At 35.1% G+C, this 19,926-nt stretch overlaps 1 protein-coding gene across 1 annotated transcript; it reads right to left on the bottom strand.

Moving 5' to 3' along the window:
- Nucleotides 1-13,122: 13,122 nt before the first annotated feature.
- On the bottom strand, nt 13,123-14,088 carry LOC143643583 (olfactory receptor 52N1). The gene has a single exon (XM_077112195.1). It carries the CDS (start codon nt 14,086-14,088, stop codon nt 13,123-13,125), a length of 966 nt encoding a protein of 321 aa, XP_076968310.1.
- Nucleotides 14,089-19,926: the final 5,838 nt, after the last annotated feature.

Genomic DNA, 19,926 nt, shown 5'->3' with positions numbered 1-19,926 from the left:
TAATAGTGGTGATAGTGGACATCCTTGTCTTGTTCCTGATCTTAGGGGGAAAGTTTTCAACTTTTCCCCATTGAGGATGATATTAGCTGTGGGTTTTTCATATATTCCCTCTATCATTTTAAGGAAGTTCCCTTGTATTTCTATCCTTTGAAGTGTTTTCAACAGGAAAGGATGTTGAATCTTGTCAAATGCCTTCTCTGCATCAATTGAAATGATCATGTGATTTTTCTGCTTTGATTTGTTGATATGGTGTATTACATTAATTGATTTTCTTATGTTGAACCATCCTTGCATACCTGGGATGAATCCTACTTGGTCATGATGTATAATTCTTTTAATGTGTTGTTGGATACGATTTGCTAGAATTTTATTCAGGATTTTTGCATCAATGTTCATTACAGAGATTGGTCTGTAGTTTTCTTTTTTGTAATATCTTTGCCTGGTTTTGGTATGAGGGTGATGTTGGCTTCATAGAATGAATTAGGTAGTTTTCCCTCCACTTCGATTTTTTTGAAGTGTTTGAGGAGAGTTGGCACTAATTCTTTCTGGAATGTTTGATAGAATTCACATGTGAAGCCGTCTGGTCCTGGACTTTTCTTTTTAGGAAGATTTTGAATGACTGATTCAATGTCTTTACTTGTGATTGGTTTGTTGAGGTCATCTATTTCTTCTTGAGTCAAAGTTGGTTGTTCATGTCTTTCCAGGAACCCGTCCATTTCATCTACATTGTTGTATTTATTAGCGTAAAGTTGTTCATAGTATCCTGTTATTACCTCCTTTATTTCTGTGAGGTCAGTAGTTATGTCTCCTCTTCCATTTCTGATCTTATTTGTTTGCATCATCTCTCTTCTTCTTTTTGTCAATCTTGCTAAGGGCCCATCAATCTTATTGATTTTCTCATAGAACCAACTTCTGGTCTTATTGATTTTCTCTATTGTTTTCATGTTTTCAATTATATTTATTTCTGCTCTGATCTTTGTTATTTCTTTCCTTTTGCTTGCTTTGGGATTAGTTTGCTGTAATTTCTCCAGTTCTTCCAAGTGGACAGTTAATTCCCGAATTTTTGCCTTTTCTTCTTTTCTGATATAGGCATTCACTGCCTTTGCAGCATCCCATAAGTTTTGATATGTTGTGTTTTCATTTTCATTCACCTCGAGGTATTTACTAATTTCTCTTGCAATTTCTTCTTTGACACACTCGTTGTTTAAGAGTGTGTTGTTGAGCCTCCACATATTAGATACTTCTCATATTAGATACTTTAATAAATTGTTTTTGTTTTGATGTATTTCAGTTAGATGAATGAATTCTGGTTGTTTCTTTATGTGAATTAGTCATGGTTCATTTGTGCCATATTTTGAAAGAAAAACAACAAATTTGTCTGTTTTATAAACCACAGATGACAAGTCAATGTGGGACAGTTGTTCATGAGATTTTTTTTTTTCTGAGTACCAAAGCTTGGAATTTGGCTTATAAGCAGGTCAAGCTGACATATAAAATGTCAGATTTTACATTTAGCACATTCTTGACAATATTTCCAAGTTAACTTTCATTTATTTTTTTTCTTTTGCTGCTTTAACATTTTCAAGAATTAAAATCTACCGCTACCAACTCCCCATCCTTTACAAAAATATTGAACAATGGAGCCAGTAGCTGAGCGTTTAACTCATGATTTATATTGTAGAGAAATAGAATTACCTCTCTTCTTTGTTTTGCCATATGTAATTATTTTAATAAAACTAATAACTACTAGGAGTTCCTGGCAGATTTAAAATAAAAGTTAATTTCTAGACCTCAAAGAAATTATTGGATGGATATAATTATCTCATTTTATAGATGAGGAATATGAGCTATGCAAACAGTGACTGGATGAGTCTCAAATCATTCCATTTTAATAATAACATTAAGAGACCTGTGCATTTGGGGTGGGATGAAGTGGGCAAGGATAACAGTAGCAACAGCAACAAAAGGTAAAACCAGAACACAGGCTTGAAAATCTGGAGAAATAAAATTCAACAAATAAAGTTTATTTAAGGCACCTCTTCCAATTCATTTTATGTCATTTTCCCCATTACAAGCTCAAGAAGTTATGTGTAATCATAACAAATTATAACCCTGAAGGCTAAGATCATAACTGAATTAAACCAGCAGGAAAAATTTCTGGGAAATTTAAAAATAATTTTAAAGTAGATGCTGATAGAAGAAAATCTCTCTTGGTATTCAAATTGGGCAGTGGGATAATAGGGAAAGGAAAGCGAGGGGAAAGGATTCTCTTTTCCAAATTCCATCTCCTGCCCTATAGACCAAGCGTTGTGAGGCAGACCACTGTGGGCTTGGTGAAAAAAGATCCAGCCCTTACATCAGCCCCAAATGGTTTGATTAGATATAGAACACAAGTTCTGTATGCAATGACACTCACATTCAAACTTCAATTTACTTGAACTGCATTTCCTTTCAAACTATAAAAGCTATTAATGTCCCCCAAAGGGAGGTAGAGGAAGCAAATGATGAAGTAATAAAAAGAAAAGTGAAGATCATCTTGCTCCTGTAGAACCTTCAGAACTATTGGGCCAACCACTTTTGACAGATTATATATGTAGATGTGGACAGATAAAAAAAATGGAACAAATAGCAAAAAAAAAAAAAAACAGTGCAGAGAGCACTGCGAGCACGTCATATGTCAAACATCTGTTAACATTTGTGCTTTTTTAATAGAACTAGCAAAATTCAGACAAAAATATAACTGAAATCTTATCTCACTCTTTCAATGATTGCTGATTGCTAGAATTTGTCTTCTTCTAACAGGGTAAAGGTCACGTCTTTTCAGTAGGACTGCACATATGAGATGAGCTATTATCACCAAATCCCCTGACCAAGTATAGGACTTTTAACTGGCTTGCCCAAAGCCATTAGAGTTTAATTCAGAATCAAATCCAGGTTTTCTTATTTTCAGACCTGTTGCTCTAAAACAGGATTTTGTAGAGTGATTGGAGAGAGAAAATTACCTTTCTCAAATGCCCTGAAATCCTCTTGATGTCATTGAGGACATCTATTTCCCTTATATGTGCTGCTCTGTCTACTTTTTGAGAATCAGCTTTGTTAGGCTCTCCATTTATTCCCTCTCTGAGGAAATATCTCCACTCTCATGACATCAAATATAAATAATATTGATATAATTTTCCAACCATTAATTTTATAATATAAACTATGTCATGATTGTTGAATCTTTCTTCTAAATGCATGCTGTATATTTCTCCCATAAATTTCCATAGACATTTTTAAATTTACCATACTCCAAACTTAACCCACCACTTCAACCTCTGGCTTCTGCCAAAATCCTGTTACATCTGTGAATTCTCTCTTTTGTATCATAGTACTCTCATTCACCACATTATCCAATCTGGTATCTTTGCAATCTTCTCTGATATTCCTTCAATTTATTTTGAGCATAATTCCTTATTTGACAAGAATTTCTCAGTTGTTATTCCATTCAGATCTCCTCAGGGTGTCTATTATCAGTGATCTGTCCTCAAACAGGAGCTCCCATTTTTAATCCAGAAATTTTTCTAGTGTCAGACATTCCCTGTTATTACTATTTGCACTGCTTCAAAGACACCAGGAGACCTCCACCTTTTTATTTGCTTTGCTGGCTGTATATTTCAAATTTAATGTGTCATATAGCATAATTTTGAAGACATTTTAATTCACTTCTTAATAATCTTCAACATCTTCCCACTACTTTGAGGGTGGGGTTCAAATTCCTTGGCACGGTATTCAAGAAAGTAAAATTTACATCTACTTTTCCTTTTCATTTTATTTCTTTCCATTTCCTAAGCACCCGAAAGTATGCAGTTTGGTTGATAAATTATACACTCACTGTATTTTGGCATGTCTTGCTTAAACAGAGCTGGACTACTAGCCAATCCCAAAGCAGTGTATACATTGACTTTGCTCAGTGTCTTGCCTCTTTTTGTAAGTCCTGCTGCTATATTCTCTGGATGAGTCTTCTTCAAAAGGGGTAGAAGGTCACATTTTTTCAGGACGACTGCATATTCGAGATGGGCTATTATCACTAAATCCCCTGACCAATATTGGACTTTTAACTGGCTTGCCCAAAGCCATTAGAGTTTAATTCAAAATCAAATACAGGTTTTCTATTTTCATACCTGTTCCTCTAAACCAAATCCATTGTAAAAGCAATTAATTACAGAAGTTGAAGACTGACAAGCTATGGGAAAAGTGATTTATCGTCTTGTTTATATGCTTTACTTATTTATGTCTATACTTGATTGTTTATTCTCTCTGGAAGGACATGAAGTTACATTTTTCAAACTTGGGATGTCTGTAACTCCTGCTTCTTAGAATTCTCCCTCACCCAACATTCCAGTCATCTGAAGGACCTTCCATGGAAAGAACAATGTAATTGGATGGCATTATTCACACCTTCTCTTTCAAAGTGGAGCACATATGGTTATAAAAATTACCATTCATACATGCCAGGAAACTTTCCTGTCCTTTTATTATTATTTTTTTTTTGCCTGTAATTATAGGGAAGTACGAGGGAGAAAGACTTTAGGAATGTATTGAAAGTAAAATAACAAGAAGTTGCAAAAAGAAAAGTACAACTCAAGGCCTTGCCTTGGACCTGTACTGAGACTTTTTGAATGAATGAGACCAACTGACACTCTGTACTAGGAAACAACACATCATTTCAAGACCTGCTGCATCATCCCACCACATGCCAATCACAATTTCTCCTCTGTCCTCGTGACAATAATTTCCATTACCCGATGCAGGTGTCCAGGCCTCCAGGACCACCTGGAGTCGATCCCATCACTGTTGCTTCTTCTGCTGTGTCCTCATCCCACACTGGACAGCCATTTGATGCAAACTGTGCAGGTCCCATGGTTGCCTCTGGCTGTTTAAACCAGGAAAGCGTCTCCTTTGGAACATCAATTGATGTCAATCCCAGAACATCCAAGATGAATGAGGTTCAGCTGGCAAGCTGGGAAAGTAGAGGTAACTTACCATTTCATTTACATTTTATGCTGTATATTCTTCTTCTTTATTGATAGCCTAGAACAGCATTTTTAGAGGAAGCTAAAAACAGCATTTTTAGAGGAAGCTGTGCATAGAGTAGAATCCTGTCAGGAACTTTCAACACCCCAGAGAGAATGTCAGTTGGCTGGAGAACAGAATTCAGAATAAAGTTCTAACTTCTCTGATACACTGTATTTCAGGTATACAGGTGCTAGCCCTGAACCTGTGTATCTCAAGGGTATGGGCTCTAAACATAAAGTCAGATTCCATTAAGCATGTCTCATTTGCCAGAGAATGTGCTTTTTGGTACTTAGCAGAACGCTTCTTTGTTCATTATTGTGCTAGTTCAAATTTACATTTCATGTAAATAATTAATTTTTATATGAGCTGTAATACCTATCCACATGCCTAGTGAAAACCAACAGTGGTACTGGTTTTGTCTATATTTAACAACTATTATTTAATGAATTCATGAATTTTATCACATTCTTACAATGACCTACCAATTCAATGTTACTTATCTAACCAAGATTCAGTATTTCCAGGAACTTTCCCAAGTAGACACACTGCACTGTTTGCACTGATAGAGGTGAGGCGTAACCCCATCTCTTTTAAGCCAAATCCAGTTCTCTCCTGGAAAGTTGCCTTTCTTCCTCTATTCTGCCTTCGTACTTTCTTCTTCTTTCATGATGATGATAATATGGGAGTCTGCGCTAGAATTATTTATTCATTTATCTTATCTTTTATCTGTGATATGTTTAGCATTTGGAGGAAATTTGCCACCTAAATATTTTACCCCATGGATGAGGATAGTACCTAGACTAAAAATAATCACAAAGTTGTGGTTGATTTGGCTGGCTATAAAATCTATAGCTGAAGTGAGGAAGGAAGAGGAAGTAGGGTAAGTTGAGTGATGGTCTTGGAGAGAGGAGAATGTACCTTTGCATCTTTCATTGATGTAAGGCTGCTAAGGAATATTATTATCTAATTCTGTCTCTGGCATGGTACCATACATTTTATTTTTTTTAATGAATAAGAGGAGAAGAATTGTCTTAATTATGAAGATTTTGAGAGCATTTAATTTCTTCCTTGCCACATGAGAACACAGCCATTACAAGTTCTCTCTCTCCTTTGAAAGTAGAATGATCATGACCTTCTTAATTTTTCCCATACTAAGAAATCATCCTCTGTAGGGCACTGATGCATGATCCTGCCATTACACAGACAGACTGCAGCAGTACCAGACTTTGTCATTCAATAAGCCTGGGATTGAAATCTAAAAAAGGCAGAAATTCCCCTTACCCACAATGTAGCTCCAGACAAGATGAAATGTGAAAGGTGCTCGTGCCAGAGAGAGGGTCTAGGAATATACGTGAGAATGGAGCTCTGGTTTTGCCGTATAGACCTTGGACCAGGATTGCTCAATCAACCTGAATTCCCAAAGGCAACAGTCATAATCACTTAAATTTGTAGGCGTCTGGAGTGTTTTTGGTGTGAAAGCGTGCTTAAGAAACACCAGAGAACATTCATGGAAAGCATGATACCAAGATGTATAAATTAAGAAGCAACAACAACAACTAATCAAAGCAAAAAAAAAGCTGCCTCAACCATAGTTGGCCCCTTAAAGAAGGAAAATGACAAAGAACATCTATGCCACAGAGACGCCATTCTATTATGACTTGACATTGGAAATTCTGGTCTAAGGCAATTAAACATAAAGGAAAGGTGTATATGCATGTGAGAGTACTAAGATTTTAGTTAAATATTATTCTGAATTTAAAGGAGTAAATGTTGATTGATAACAAAGACGAAAATAACAAAAATGATATTTTCAATAAGACATTCTTATGACACTCAGAAATGCCTGCTATTAAGATTTTGGTGTCTTATTTCCATATATATATAATGTTTCTGAAAACTGTGGTCATAATTCACAGGATATTTCATAAACAGTTTGATTACATTTAAAAGTATAACATAAACATTTCTCCCACCGAAAGCTCTTTTATAACATGAGCAAAATATTCTACTAGATGGCTATAACCTTTCCTTTAAATATTCCTCTAACTTAGGACTTGAAGTTTATTTTCAATAGATTGTATTATAACAAGATTATAATGAACACTAAAACATTTGTGATTAATTCCATAAAGAAATTTAAAGATACAGAAGTGTTTAATAAAAATACACTAATTTAAGGAGTGCAAGGATAATTCAGTGGTAGAATTCTTGCCTGCCATATAGGTGATCCGGGTTCAATTTCTGGTTCATGCACATCCCAAAAAACAAGCAAACAAGCGAAAACAAACAAAATCCCAGCCAACCAAACAAACAAACAGAAATTCAACAAATAGTGCTGTAATAATGGGATACTCACATGGCAAAATAATGAAATGTGACCCTGCCATACAGCATGCAAGAAAATAACAAACCCGAAATGCTAATTTATTCAGAAGTTTTCTCAAAAAGCTTTCTAGCCCTGGCCCTTGAAAATAATGGCAAGTATACATTTCACTTCTTTCAGTAAGGTTCTCTGAGTGTACCTGGTCTTCTCTAGTCCTTGGTGCCAAGCAATAGGGAGTCCTCAGAGCAGTCTCTAAGTGGAAATAGGTGGCACCAATCTTACCCACAATCAGAGTCAGGGATCACATACTACATTGGTTTTCTTGGTGTGGGAAAATTATTTCTTCACTTTCTTATGAATTGCAATTCTGAGCTTGAATTATATTGACTTTGAAATACATTTTGAGTTTCTACTCAAATAAGTACAAATAAGTTCTCAATCACTTACACATGCATTTCCCTGGATTTGTTCGAATTACCTTCTTTAATTATTTATCTAACCTATTCCTTGTCAATAAAGTGGAAATAACAATGTGGTTATGAATTAAAATAAAGGAGAGGGCTGTATCCTCCAGACATTAACAATTATAAATGGAAGGCAGAACACATCATAGTGAAGAAGAGTTAAGAAAAGTAGCAAAGGGAAGTGGCTAGGAGTAGAGAAAGAATTTCAACCAGTTCTTTGGAGAAATTAAACAAGGTGGGATGGTGTTAATGAAAGAAAGGAAGCATAAGAAACCACTCTCAGCATATGCCCTCAAGAGAAGCTGCAAAGATCACTGGAACTGATCAGCATAAACTACACTTAAGGGAAGTTCTGACAGTAATGATAGGAAGTTCAGGGAATGGTATGAATGGAAAGTTGGGTGAAAAACAATGTAATAATCGAATGTTCACTTGCAGAAAAACTGTCGCCATCTTCAGCTTTCTCCATCTCTGTGTTCAGAAAGCTAGTAGCTCTCTTAAATCCAAGAATCACCTACACACCAACATAATAATACCACACAGGACATATACATTTTTTTAAATTGAATGTAACACCTCATTTCCCAAAACCAAGAAGCAAACAAAGAAACAAAAATAATACATAACTGGGATTTTTCTCCAAATGAATTAAATGAATTGCCTGGGGAGAGTTCTAGCTTTTACTAGGGTGTATCTGTCCCACACTGTAGCTCTTCCATCTTTGGTTATTTTCGGGAAACCTCAGGACAATGATAGCCCTCTGTTCGTATTATTTAGAACAACATTTGGGAATTGAATCCTACTTACGTACATAGTTATCAACCAGCCTTCTAAGTTTATGTTCAAATAGTAATGACAATAATAATAACAAAGCAATTTTAAAGAGCTAAAAGTAGTTCCATTTTAAGTCATTGAGAAACAGATTGGTGAATCCCAGAGGACAAGAAAAGAAATATTTTCTTTCTTGTTTTGTTTATGTTTTATTTTAAACCTTTATAGAATATTTCTTGGCTATGTGTTAAATGCTGATAAAAATATAGTTTTCAGCAGAGTGAGTTAATATGCTTTTTATATCACTACTTAGATTTTCCCTACCACATATTTTTAAAATATGTTTTCTTGAATGGCTTTAATGCATCCTCAAGTTTTATCTAAATGTCCACAAAATATTTCTAATATATAGGTTCCTCCTTTTTCCCAGGTTAACTTAATTCTGGGTGTCCCCTAGTCAACCACATTGTACTCTTGCCCCTGTTTCAGTGCTGTGGGGATCCTCTTTTCTTTCCTTTTATGTCCTGAAGCCACTAACTCCTGAATGCCATATATCAGTCTGATTTAGTTTTTCCTCTCGTTGTTGGGGAATCCATCTTTTCTAAGAAAAGTTCCTACATAGGTCAACTTCATTTTTACATATCTAAAATAGCTTTGCTCTTTTCATATTTTATTATTGGGTTGGGTACAAAATTCTAGGCTTTTAATGATTATTTTCAAAATTAAAGACGCACTGCCCCATTTTCATCCACCATCGACATCCACCAGATGGTGGCGGACGACCTTTCTCAATTCTTTCAAAGTGACTTGCTTTTCTTGATATCTGAAGATTTCTTTTCTACCTAGAAGTTTTATTATCTTTATGATTTCTTTTATTTCACAGTGGTGTGGTATATCTAGGTTCTGTCCTTAGTAAATATTTTTCTAGTTAATCCATTTTTTAATTTCGTTGTAGGATATATTAGTTTATTCCTGTTTGGAATAAATCCTTCCCATTTATTAAAAAAAAACAGTTATCCGTTTTAATTTTTTTTTGTCTGTGAATATCAAGTGGTTTTTTTTTATATTTCTTAAAAACTCTTCCAACATGATCACATACACTCATCTATATCACTGAAAATAACCAGAGATTGTAATTCACTAAGACCCTCAAACCTACATAGATATACTGACTGACTCCAAAGGCAAAGGCTGTCAAACTCTCAACCTGTGAAAAAAGTAAATATGTTTCAATGCAGATGTTGTAGCCATGTGTTTTGGTTTTATATTTATAGCATTAAATCTGATGCTATTTTAGTATTTTTATTGTAAAACTTAACATTCAAACACACATTCTTGACATATAAATATTCCATACATGGTGTACAATCAATGGCTCACAATATCATCATGTATTTATCACCATAATCATTAGTTATCACTTTTTATGAATATTTTGATAAAGATATATTTTAAAAGACAATAAAGGGGCGGGCAACAGAACTCAGTGGCAGAGTTCTCATCTGCCATGCCAGAGACGTGAGATTGATTCCCAGTGCCTACCTGTGTAAAAAAATAAAATAAAATAAAATGACAGAAATACAAGCAGAAAGTTTTTAACTTGTGTTATGGAGTTTAAAAGAGATGTTTGTTTATACTTGATGGAAAACTCTGCTGTAAAAATTATAAGGACCATGGCATTGAAACAATAGAGAGGGAAATATTATACAGATCTGGCTATAAATTGATCAGTTTCATATCGTTAAAGTGATTCATATTCACATAGTTTCAGTAGTTTAAATACTGTTTATTGGTTTTCAATGATCAAAATCCAGGTCTAAATAAAGCCAGAAAGATTTCCAGAGTCACAGCAAATGGTAACAAGCTTAAAAAATAGAAAAGTAAAGGAATGAGGTTGGAAATGGTGGGAAAAGATGGACACAAACTACACTCTCAATTGTACCTGTGCATGTGTGTGTATGCAATTTTGAAAGAGAGGTAGGTGAAAAATGATATAATTGAGTGTTCATTTATAATAGAGTATTGAATTTCGAACATAGCTTGGAGTAAAAACAAAAATCACCATAAGAACATCACACAAGCACACATACACATACACACAGTGCTTTAAAGATTCTGTCTCTAAAAAGGAACTACATGTAGGAATTTTTCAAAACGGAAGCTGTTTCTTCTGAATGGTTATCTTGTCTGTATCATTTTATTATAATTTATAGAAATCATCATAAAGAGTTTACATTAAATTTAACATACTTCTGAAAATGAGGAAGTTACGCATTCTTTGTAATCCATAGACTGACAACATAGAAGGCAAGGAAGAAACGTTTCACAGTTTAGAGAGGTCAGATTTTGCATTTAAGATATTACTTTAAGCAATTATTAAGTATAACATGCACAGAAAATATAACAAATTATAAATGCACAACTTAATGAAATGTCATCAAGTGGACACATCCTATCACTACCATTCAGGTCAAAAACTAAATCATTGAAAGTACCTCAGGAGCATCCTTCATTTCTGGACAATCAGTAGCTGATCTCTCATTCTTGAAAGTAGTAGTTATCTTGATTCCTACACCAAAAATTAGCTTTGCCTATTTTTAAACTTCATACAAATGAAATTATATAGTACGCATCCTTTATCTCTTTCACTCAGTATTATATTAGAAAATGCTACAACTACTTTTTCCATTGCTGCTGATGGACATTTGTTTTGTATTTTTTTTAGCTTTGGGTATTATGAGTGTGCTGCTGTTAACTTCTTCGACAAACATTTTGGTAAACATATGTCTGCACTGCTACTTGGTACACAAATGACAAACTTGGGATACAGCACAGATCAGAACATGGAAAATAAAAAATGAACAAAAACAATTTTTCAGTGGATAAATAAATTAGCAAAGATGTTAATGAAAGTATCTCATGTTTTGCAAGAAGGTTTTCTAAAAACTCCAACTCCAATCCTATTGCGCCATCCCTGTGTTCCAAAGACCTGTAGGTTGTCATGTGGGAGAGAGATCTCTGCCTAATGACGTTAAATTCTAAATGTTTGCAAACCACATGCCTGAAAAGGATTTATTATTCAGAATACAAAAATAAATCCTTCAATACAAAAAAGATAGATGACCAAATTTAAAAATGGACAAAAGACTTAAATAGAAAATTTCTCCAAAGAACATATACAAATGGCCAAAAGCACATGAAAAGATGTTCAAGATGATGTGCCATCAGGGAAATGCAAATCAAAAGCACAATGAGGTACTACTTCACACCCAGTAAATTAGCTGCTATTTTTTTTGAAAGGAATATTACAAGTGTTAGAGAGGATATGGAGAAATGAGAACACTCATTCATTGTTTTTTGGAATGTAGAACAGTGCAGGTACTGTGGCAGACAGTTTAGCACTTCCTCAGAAAATTATAATAGAATTACCACATAACCTGGCAAATCCACTTCTAGGTATATACTCAAAAGCATTGGAAGCAGGGACTTGAACAGATATTTGCACTCTAATATCCATAGCAGATTATTCTCAATTGCCAAAAGATGAAAGCAACTAAAGTGTCCATCAACGGATGATATGGATAAAGAAAATGTGATATATATACACACAGTGTAATATTATTATTCAGCTGTAAACAGGAATAAAGTTCTGATATATACACAAATATAAATGAAAGTTGAAGACATCATGTTTAGTGAAATAAACCAGACACAAAAGGATAACTATTGTATGGTCTCACTGATATAAAATAAGAAGAATATGCAAATTCCTAGAGTCAGAATCCAGAATATAGGTTACCAGGAGGAGGTGTGCAGATAAGAAATATGGAGTTAAAACTTAAAATATAGAGTTTCTGTTTGGGACAATGGAAAAATTTTGGAAATGGATGGCGGTAATAGTTAAATCACAATATGAACGTAATTAGAGGCACTGAATTATATATTTGAATGTGGCGAAAAGGGGAAATTTCAGGTTGTATATGTTACTAGAACAAACATTTTTTAAAAAAATTCATGAAACTGCACAAAACACAGTTAACTCTAAGTTAAACCATAGGTTACAGTTAATAAAATTATTAAAATGTCATTTAATCAATTATAACAAATAGACACACCAATTCAAAGTGCTAATAATAGTGTGGTATATGGGAATCCTCTATTTTATACATGATTGTTCTGTAAAGCCACAAGTTCGCTAAGAAAAAGAAAATGGAATGGAATCACCACTACCTAGTTCCATCCCACGCCCAAAAACATTAAATGCAATGAACTTTGAATTCTCCTACAAGTAAAGATTCTTGGAAAAACATAGAATTTCAGAAAATAGCATCTCTGCCTATTGCACGTCATACATGCACGTCATGGTATCTTTTCAAAAGACGAAGAAGAACCTAATCACATGAAAATATTTCCTGTGAGCAGGTATCTTTTTTCCTTGGGAGAGTTCCTTATTACTTGGTCTTCTCAAACTAAGAGGACTTTCTCCAACTTTTCAAGTGACTCTATTTAAATGTTATGAGAAGAAGCATCCTTTCCCTTAAGCAATAACTTAATCACACATTCTCGTATCTGCTTGGTTTTCACCCCGTAAACAATAGGGTTCATTGTGGGAGGCATGAGTAGATAGAGATTAGCCATAATAATGTGTACATGCGGAGGAATGGTGTGTCCTCCATAGCGGTGTGTAAAGAAGGTGAAGAAGGCTGGGACATAGGTAATGACGATGGCACAGATATGTGCAGTGCAGGTGCTGAAGGCTTTCTGTCGAGCATCTGCTGAAGATAGACTCACAACTGCTTGAAGAATCATGGTGTAGGAAATTGTGATGCACACGATATCAAAGCCCCCAATCAGAAGGGCTACTACCAGACCATAGACAGCATTGACCTTCACATTGCCACAGGATATCTTGGCCACAGACATGTGGTCACAGTAGGTGTGGGGTATGACATTGCCCCTGCAGTACGGCAGGTGCTTGGTGAGAAAAGTGAAAGGGATAACAAGCATCACACCTCTAAGAAAAGTGAGGAGCCCAGCCTTGGCAATAACTGAATTAGTGAGGATAGTGACATAGCGCAGGGGCTGGCAGATGGCTACATAACGGTGCAGAGCCATGAGCATGAGCACCCCAGACTCCATCCCTGTGAAGGTGTGGACAAAAAACATCTGGGTCAGGCATGCATTAAAGTCAATCTCCTTGAGGTTGAACCACAATATGCAGAGGGTATTGGGAAGAGTGCTCGTGCACATGAGCACATCTGTGAAGGAGAGAAGGGCTAGGAAGATGTACATAGGTCTGTGGAAGGACTCTTCAGAGTAGATGAGGAACATAAGGCCAAAGTTCCCTGTAATGGCAATGCTGTACATGGTACATAGAGGAAAGGAGATCCATAAATGCACTTCTTCCAGCCCAGGGATGCCATTTAGGATGAATGAAGCTGGTGTTTGGCTGGTAGCATTTAGAAATGGCATAACGACTATTGGAAGTTCATGGTTCTGTAGTTACAGAATTGTCTCTGTAAGCACAAAAAGTAAGTTCAGAGAAACTGACAAGTTGGATTTTCTTCTTCATAATACCTAATGTACCCTTTTTGTACATCCTGAACCCTCTCTGTTCTCTTATGTTGAATATGTGTCATATACTCTATGCCTTAAGCATTAGAATTTCACAAGACAAATCGACTGAGTCTAGCTGTGTTTGGCTGAGATTTTTTGTTATCATGCAGTCCATTCCCCAGGGCTGAAATTGGAAACTAACTGATCAATTAATTGGTCAAGTATTAATTACGTATTTGCTATGTTCTAGGTGCCCCTCACCGCAATCAGAGATTTCTCTTCTATTCTGAAATGTTCACAATCTTCCATAGTTCTTATGGGCTCACCTTTCCTTTCAAAGTTAAACAGACTTACCTCACGAACATACTGACAATTATTCCAATCCAGTTTTAGCCCATACTTCTATATTCTAGCATGCAAGAAACCACTTAAATGCAGACAATTATAAATCAGTCACCTTGTGCCAACAGCTTTCTTTAAGATGAATCATAAATTGAACTCTAATGTGAAAAAATAAACACTTTCCCAGTATCTTCAGGACCCCACTTTAGTTCCTTTACTATTGAAATTGGTATCACAATGAATGGATGAAATAAACTGAAGAATTTGGGGAATGGCCATAATTCATGAGAAGTTACTGTTTTTCTAAGGATTGAGTGACAAATAATCCAATCCAAAGAGAATGATCTTTATCAAATTAAATTAAATGACTCTTCCCTTTTACCATTGTACAGTATTTTCTACCCATATCACTAATTCAGAGAGCCATAAAATTAGATATTTCACAGGCTACATAATTTTCAAAGATAATTTATTATAGCATAAAACAGATGCTCAATATATTTTTTAAAAGTACATAGAGAAAGAGGATATGGGAGTACAAAGAAGGATAAACTACTTACGCTTAGTAAGGAGGAGAAGATTTGATGTGATAAAGTGAGAAAATAAGGACACAGTAGTGACCAAGGCTGGATGCAAGTACAATACACAAGTCTGAAGAAGTGGGCTATGTTGGGTTGTTATGTGCTGACTTAGGAGATATGTACAAGTGGCAATATAAGGGGGCTATCCTAAAGAGGGGACTATTTAGCAGTGAGATAAATAGATTCTTTTATTGCAAAGTTTCATAGTTGAAATTAATATTACCTCTTGGACAGGGGTATATGGCAGTTATTCCTTCCAGGCTGCCTTTGCTAGAAATTTAAGGTTGGCTAGGGTTGGTTCTCCCTTTTCCACATGTCTTTTGTAAAATTTTAGTTCTTTATTTTTTAAATGAAGACAACAAAGCAGATGTCAAATACCAAAATAATTCAAATACCATAACCACGATGTGAAATGAGATGATTCCCTGAAAGGAAGAGTGGGTGAGAAACAAAAAATTTATGGAAGAACGCAGTCATCACTCCTTTATTTTCTTCTACCATAGAATAAATGCTTTTCTCAAAGAAACTGTTTTCAACTTTCACAGCCAGTTAGACTGATTGACTGTCTCTAGAATAGTTCTCCCAAAAGATTATCTATCAGTAGGAAAATGCAGCAAAATTTCCGATCATATTAACAGAAGCCAGTATAAAAAACCAGTCTTACAGTAGGGTACAGTGTGCCTTTTCAATATTCTGAAAATAACTCTGACAACTCTCTGATTCATTTTCTCCACCCAGATATCATAATCAGCACCCACTCCTTTAGTAAGAAGAATCCAACCTCAATTCAGCAATCTGTTCACCCTGAAAGCAAGCAGAGTTCCTGCAGAAATTGTGAAGACATATACACAGATTAAGTCATAATCAAGTTCATGTGATTCTCTTGGCCCTCCAGGAGAGATATAAGACCTGTATGCAGGTGGAAGCAGGAGCGTTACCATTCTGTGTAAATGTGTATGTGTGTGTGATGTTAGTGTTGAGTGAACATACATTCTGTAGGTAGGGGGTTGAGAAAATATTGTTATTTTCTCTTTCTACCATGGTCTCAGAGGAGAAGTCATTTCCCATGTGTTACTTTTTTACAATATGATAAAAGTAGGCTTGGGAATTAGATATGTCTGGGTCCCAAGGATGCTGGAAGAGCCACTGGGAGTTATCTTAGGACCCATAATGTCCCTCAACTTAGTCTAGGACTTTTGCGGGTCTAATCTCTTTAGGTACAACATAGAATGTGAGAGTCTGAAAAGATTTTGGAATTTCAGAATTAAATCCTTTTAAGAGAAATACTCAGATTCTACCTTTTTCAAAATTCAGCACAGTGTCATTCACAAAATGGGTACTGAAAACAATTTTTGGAGGAAAATGAAACAATGCTGGTATACGAACAATTGAGTTTTACATGTGATCTTAAGTTCCATTCGGTGATCCTGATAAATGAGCTCATTAATACTAACATTTTTCTATGCATAATGTTGTATTACCAAGAAACAGCATCACATTGTCTGTGAATGATGACCATTTGTTTGTTCCTTTCCCCCTCTCATGTATTTTTCTCACTTTATTACACTGTCTAGAATCTCCCTCTTATGCAATGCTTAACAGTAATAGTGATCAACAACTTTTCTATTTCATTACTAATGACTAATTATACTGAGGCACTAAGAAGATTGCAGAGGATAGACAAACCTAGCTCTAGGCAAACCTGCGAAGACATAGACTGATGCTACAGTGTGGAAGCAAAGCTGCGCAATGATAAAAATTATTTTATAATGGGAGTACAATAACATTCCCAATGAATCATATTTGGACAAATGTTCATACCCACATGAAATAATTTGTGATAATGCTCAAGTGCCTACTGGTTGATAAAATTTACCTGTGACTTTCACATATGTCTCTCTCTGCCACCCCCATTACCCTGAAATATCTGTTTGTGTTGTTCAAGAAAGTTAAATTCACAGATCAGAAGATAATCAGTTCTTAACGGGTGACCTTCACTTTCAGAGGAATTCTGATTCGTGTCAAATAAATCAAATTTTACAGAAAATGAACAAAATTGTGATTATTATCATGAATAAGCAGCCAGTAATTCACCATTTTGTGTGATTTTTCCTGTAGATTTTGTTGGTATTCTTAATCAGCTAAAATATGTTCCTCTCTATTTCAGGAAGACTTAGAGTTATTTTTCTTAGGAATGGATTTTGAATGTTATACTATGATTTACTCTTATCTACTGGAATGAACATATGATTATTCTCTATTTTATTGGTAACATAATGGTTACAGTATATTGATTATTATTATTATTTATTTTACATGGGCAGGCACTGGGAATCGACCCATGGCTCTGGCATGGCAGGCGAGAACTCTGCCACTGGGACACTGTGGCCCACACATATTGATTATTTTTATCAACTTTGCAGAGGGATAATTAATATACAGTAAAATGTACATATTTTAAATATACAGTTTAATAAGTTTTGTCAAATATATACACCTGTGCAACTGCTACTATAACTAAGATAAAGACATTTTCATCACCACCCCATAATTTCCTTGTTCCCCAACTGGTCAATCTTCAACTACTACTATTCAAGCCCTTAAATAGCCCTTGAAATGCCTTCTTACATTTTAGATTTTATCTTTCCTAGAGATTCATATACATGTGATAATTTTGCATATCCTATGTATGGCTTCTTTTGCTCAGCATGGTATTTTTGAGACCCATCCATGTTTTGGGCAACATTAGTAGTTTGTTCTTTTTTAATTAACGTGCTATTGAATGGATATACCACAATTTGTTTATTCATTCATCTGTATTAATTGGCATTTCACTTGTTTCTTTTGGAGGGCTGTTATGAATAGTCTATGAACATTACTAGGGAGTCTTTTTGTAGAGCTGATTTTCAGTTTTATTTGGTCGATATCTAGAAGTGCAATTGCTTAATCATAGAGTAGCTGCCTGTTTATTTTTCATGAAACTGACAAAGTGCTTTGCAAAGTGATTTTACCATTTCTCATTCCCAGCCTATGAGTGCTCAAGTTACTCCACATCTTCAACCGTGCTTGTTACGTTCAGTTTTTTTTAACATGTTAGTGTGTGTATAGAAGTATCACACTGTGATTTGACATTGCCATCTCCCAAATATATCTTCCTTTATAGGGTGTCTGTTCAACTATTTTGCCATTTTTAATTGTCACTTTTCTTAGTATTATTGAATTGGAAATATCCTTTATACATTCTGGGTTCAAGTCATTAGTAAGATACATTTATTGCAAGGCTTGTTTTTTCCAAGCCTGTGATTTGTCTCTTCATACTGCATGTAGTTAATGGTGCCTTTCAAAGAGACACTTGATAAAGTGCATCTCAGCAAATTTTTCTGTTATGGTCTGTGATTTTGTTTTTTATCTGACTAATGTTTGCCTACATCAAGGCTATAAAAATATTCCCTGCCATATTTGTAACTGCAAATTTCACTCTGAACAAAGCTTTATCTGTATCCCTCAAATTAGGGTAAGTTTGTGCTTTATTATTTAGATCAAATATGCTAATTTCCTGTGTGAGTTCTGTGTGAGTTAACTATAATCCGTGGTTTTTACTGTTTGACTAGTCCAGTTCCAGAGATTTTATTAAAAAAATTTATTGTGTCATCTTATATATATCTAACATTTTCCCTTTTAATCACAATCAGATATATATTTCAGCGTTGTTAATTACATTCTTAATGGTGTGCTATTATCGTCACCAGTCATTACCAAAATATTTCCGTCATTCTAAACTGGAACCCTGTACATTTTAAGCCTTAACTGCCCATTCGCAACCCCAATCCATCCCCTGGTAACCTATATTTTAGTTTCCGGCTCTTTGAGTTTGCTTGTTTAATATTTCACATCATTGAGATCATACATGCTTGCCTTTTTGTGTCGAGCTAATTTCTTTCAACATGACATTTTCAAGGTTCATCCATATTGTTGCCTGTATCAAGACTGCAGTCCTTTTTATGGATGAATACTACTTTACTGAGAGGATGTAGCACATTTAGTTTATACATTCATCAGTTCATAGATATTTGGATTGCTTCTATCTTTTGGCAACTGTAAGTTATGGCACAAGGAACATCAGTGTGCAAATATCTGTTTGAGCCCCTGCTTTCACACCTGTTGGGTATAGACAGAGTAGTGGGATTGATGGGTCCAAGAGTCATTATATACTTAGCTTTCTGTGGAACTACCAACCTGCTTTCCATACTGGCTGCACCATTTTACATTTCCACCAGCAATGAATCACTGTTCCAATATCTTCGCATTCTACCAACACTTATCTTCCATTCTTTAATAGTAGCCTTTCAAATGGGTATAAAGTGGTACTTCACTGTGGTTTTGATTTACATTTCCCTGATGGCTAATGGTGGTGAGCATTTTTTCATGTGCTTTTGAGCTATTTGTATATCTTTTGTGATGAGATACCTGTTCAAGTCTTTTGCCCACTTTTTTAATTGGGTTATTTGACTTTGTGTTGTGCAGTTGAAGGATTTCTTGTGTATTTGGATATTTAACATCAACAGATATGTGGTTTCCAAATATTTTCCCTCTATTGTATAGAATGTATGCTTAATTTCATAACAAAGTCTTTGATGTACAAAAGTTTTTAAATTTGATGAGGTCTTGTTTAACTAGTTTTACTTTCATGGTTTGTGCTTTTTGCGTCAAGTCAAAAACCCATTGCCTAACATAAGGCCCTATGTTTACTTCTAAGACTTTGAATATTCTGACCCCTTTTTATTCGCATGCTGTATGGCAGGGTCACATTTCATTATTTTTCCATGTGAGT

The sequence above is a fragment of the Tamandua tetradactyla genome, chromosome 8, assembly GCF_023851605.1.
Source record: "Tamandua tetradactyla isolate mTamTet1 chromosome 8, mTamTet1.pri, whole genome shotgun sequence".
Classification (NCBI taxonomy): Eukaryota; Metazoa; Chordata; class Mammalia; order Pilosa; family Myrmecophagidae; genus Tamandua; species Tamandua tetradactyla.
Note: the sequence above shows the minus strand (reverse complement) of the source record. Positions and strands in the feature narration are given on the sequence as shown.

What these genes read in the sequence shown, in the direction of transcription:
- LOC143643583 (XM_077112195.1), bottom strand. Translation starts at nt 14,088, where the DNA reads ATGCCATTTCTAAATGCTACCAGCCAAACACCAGCTTCATTCATCCTA.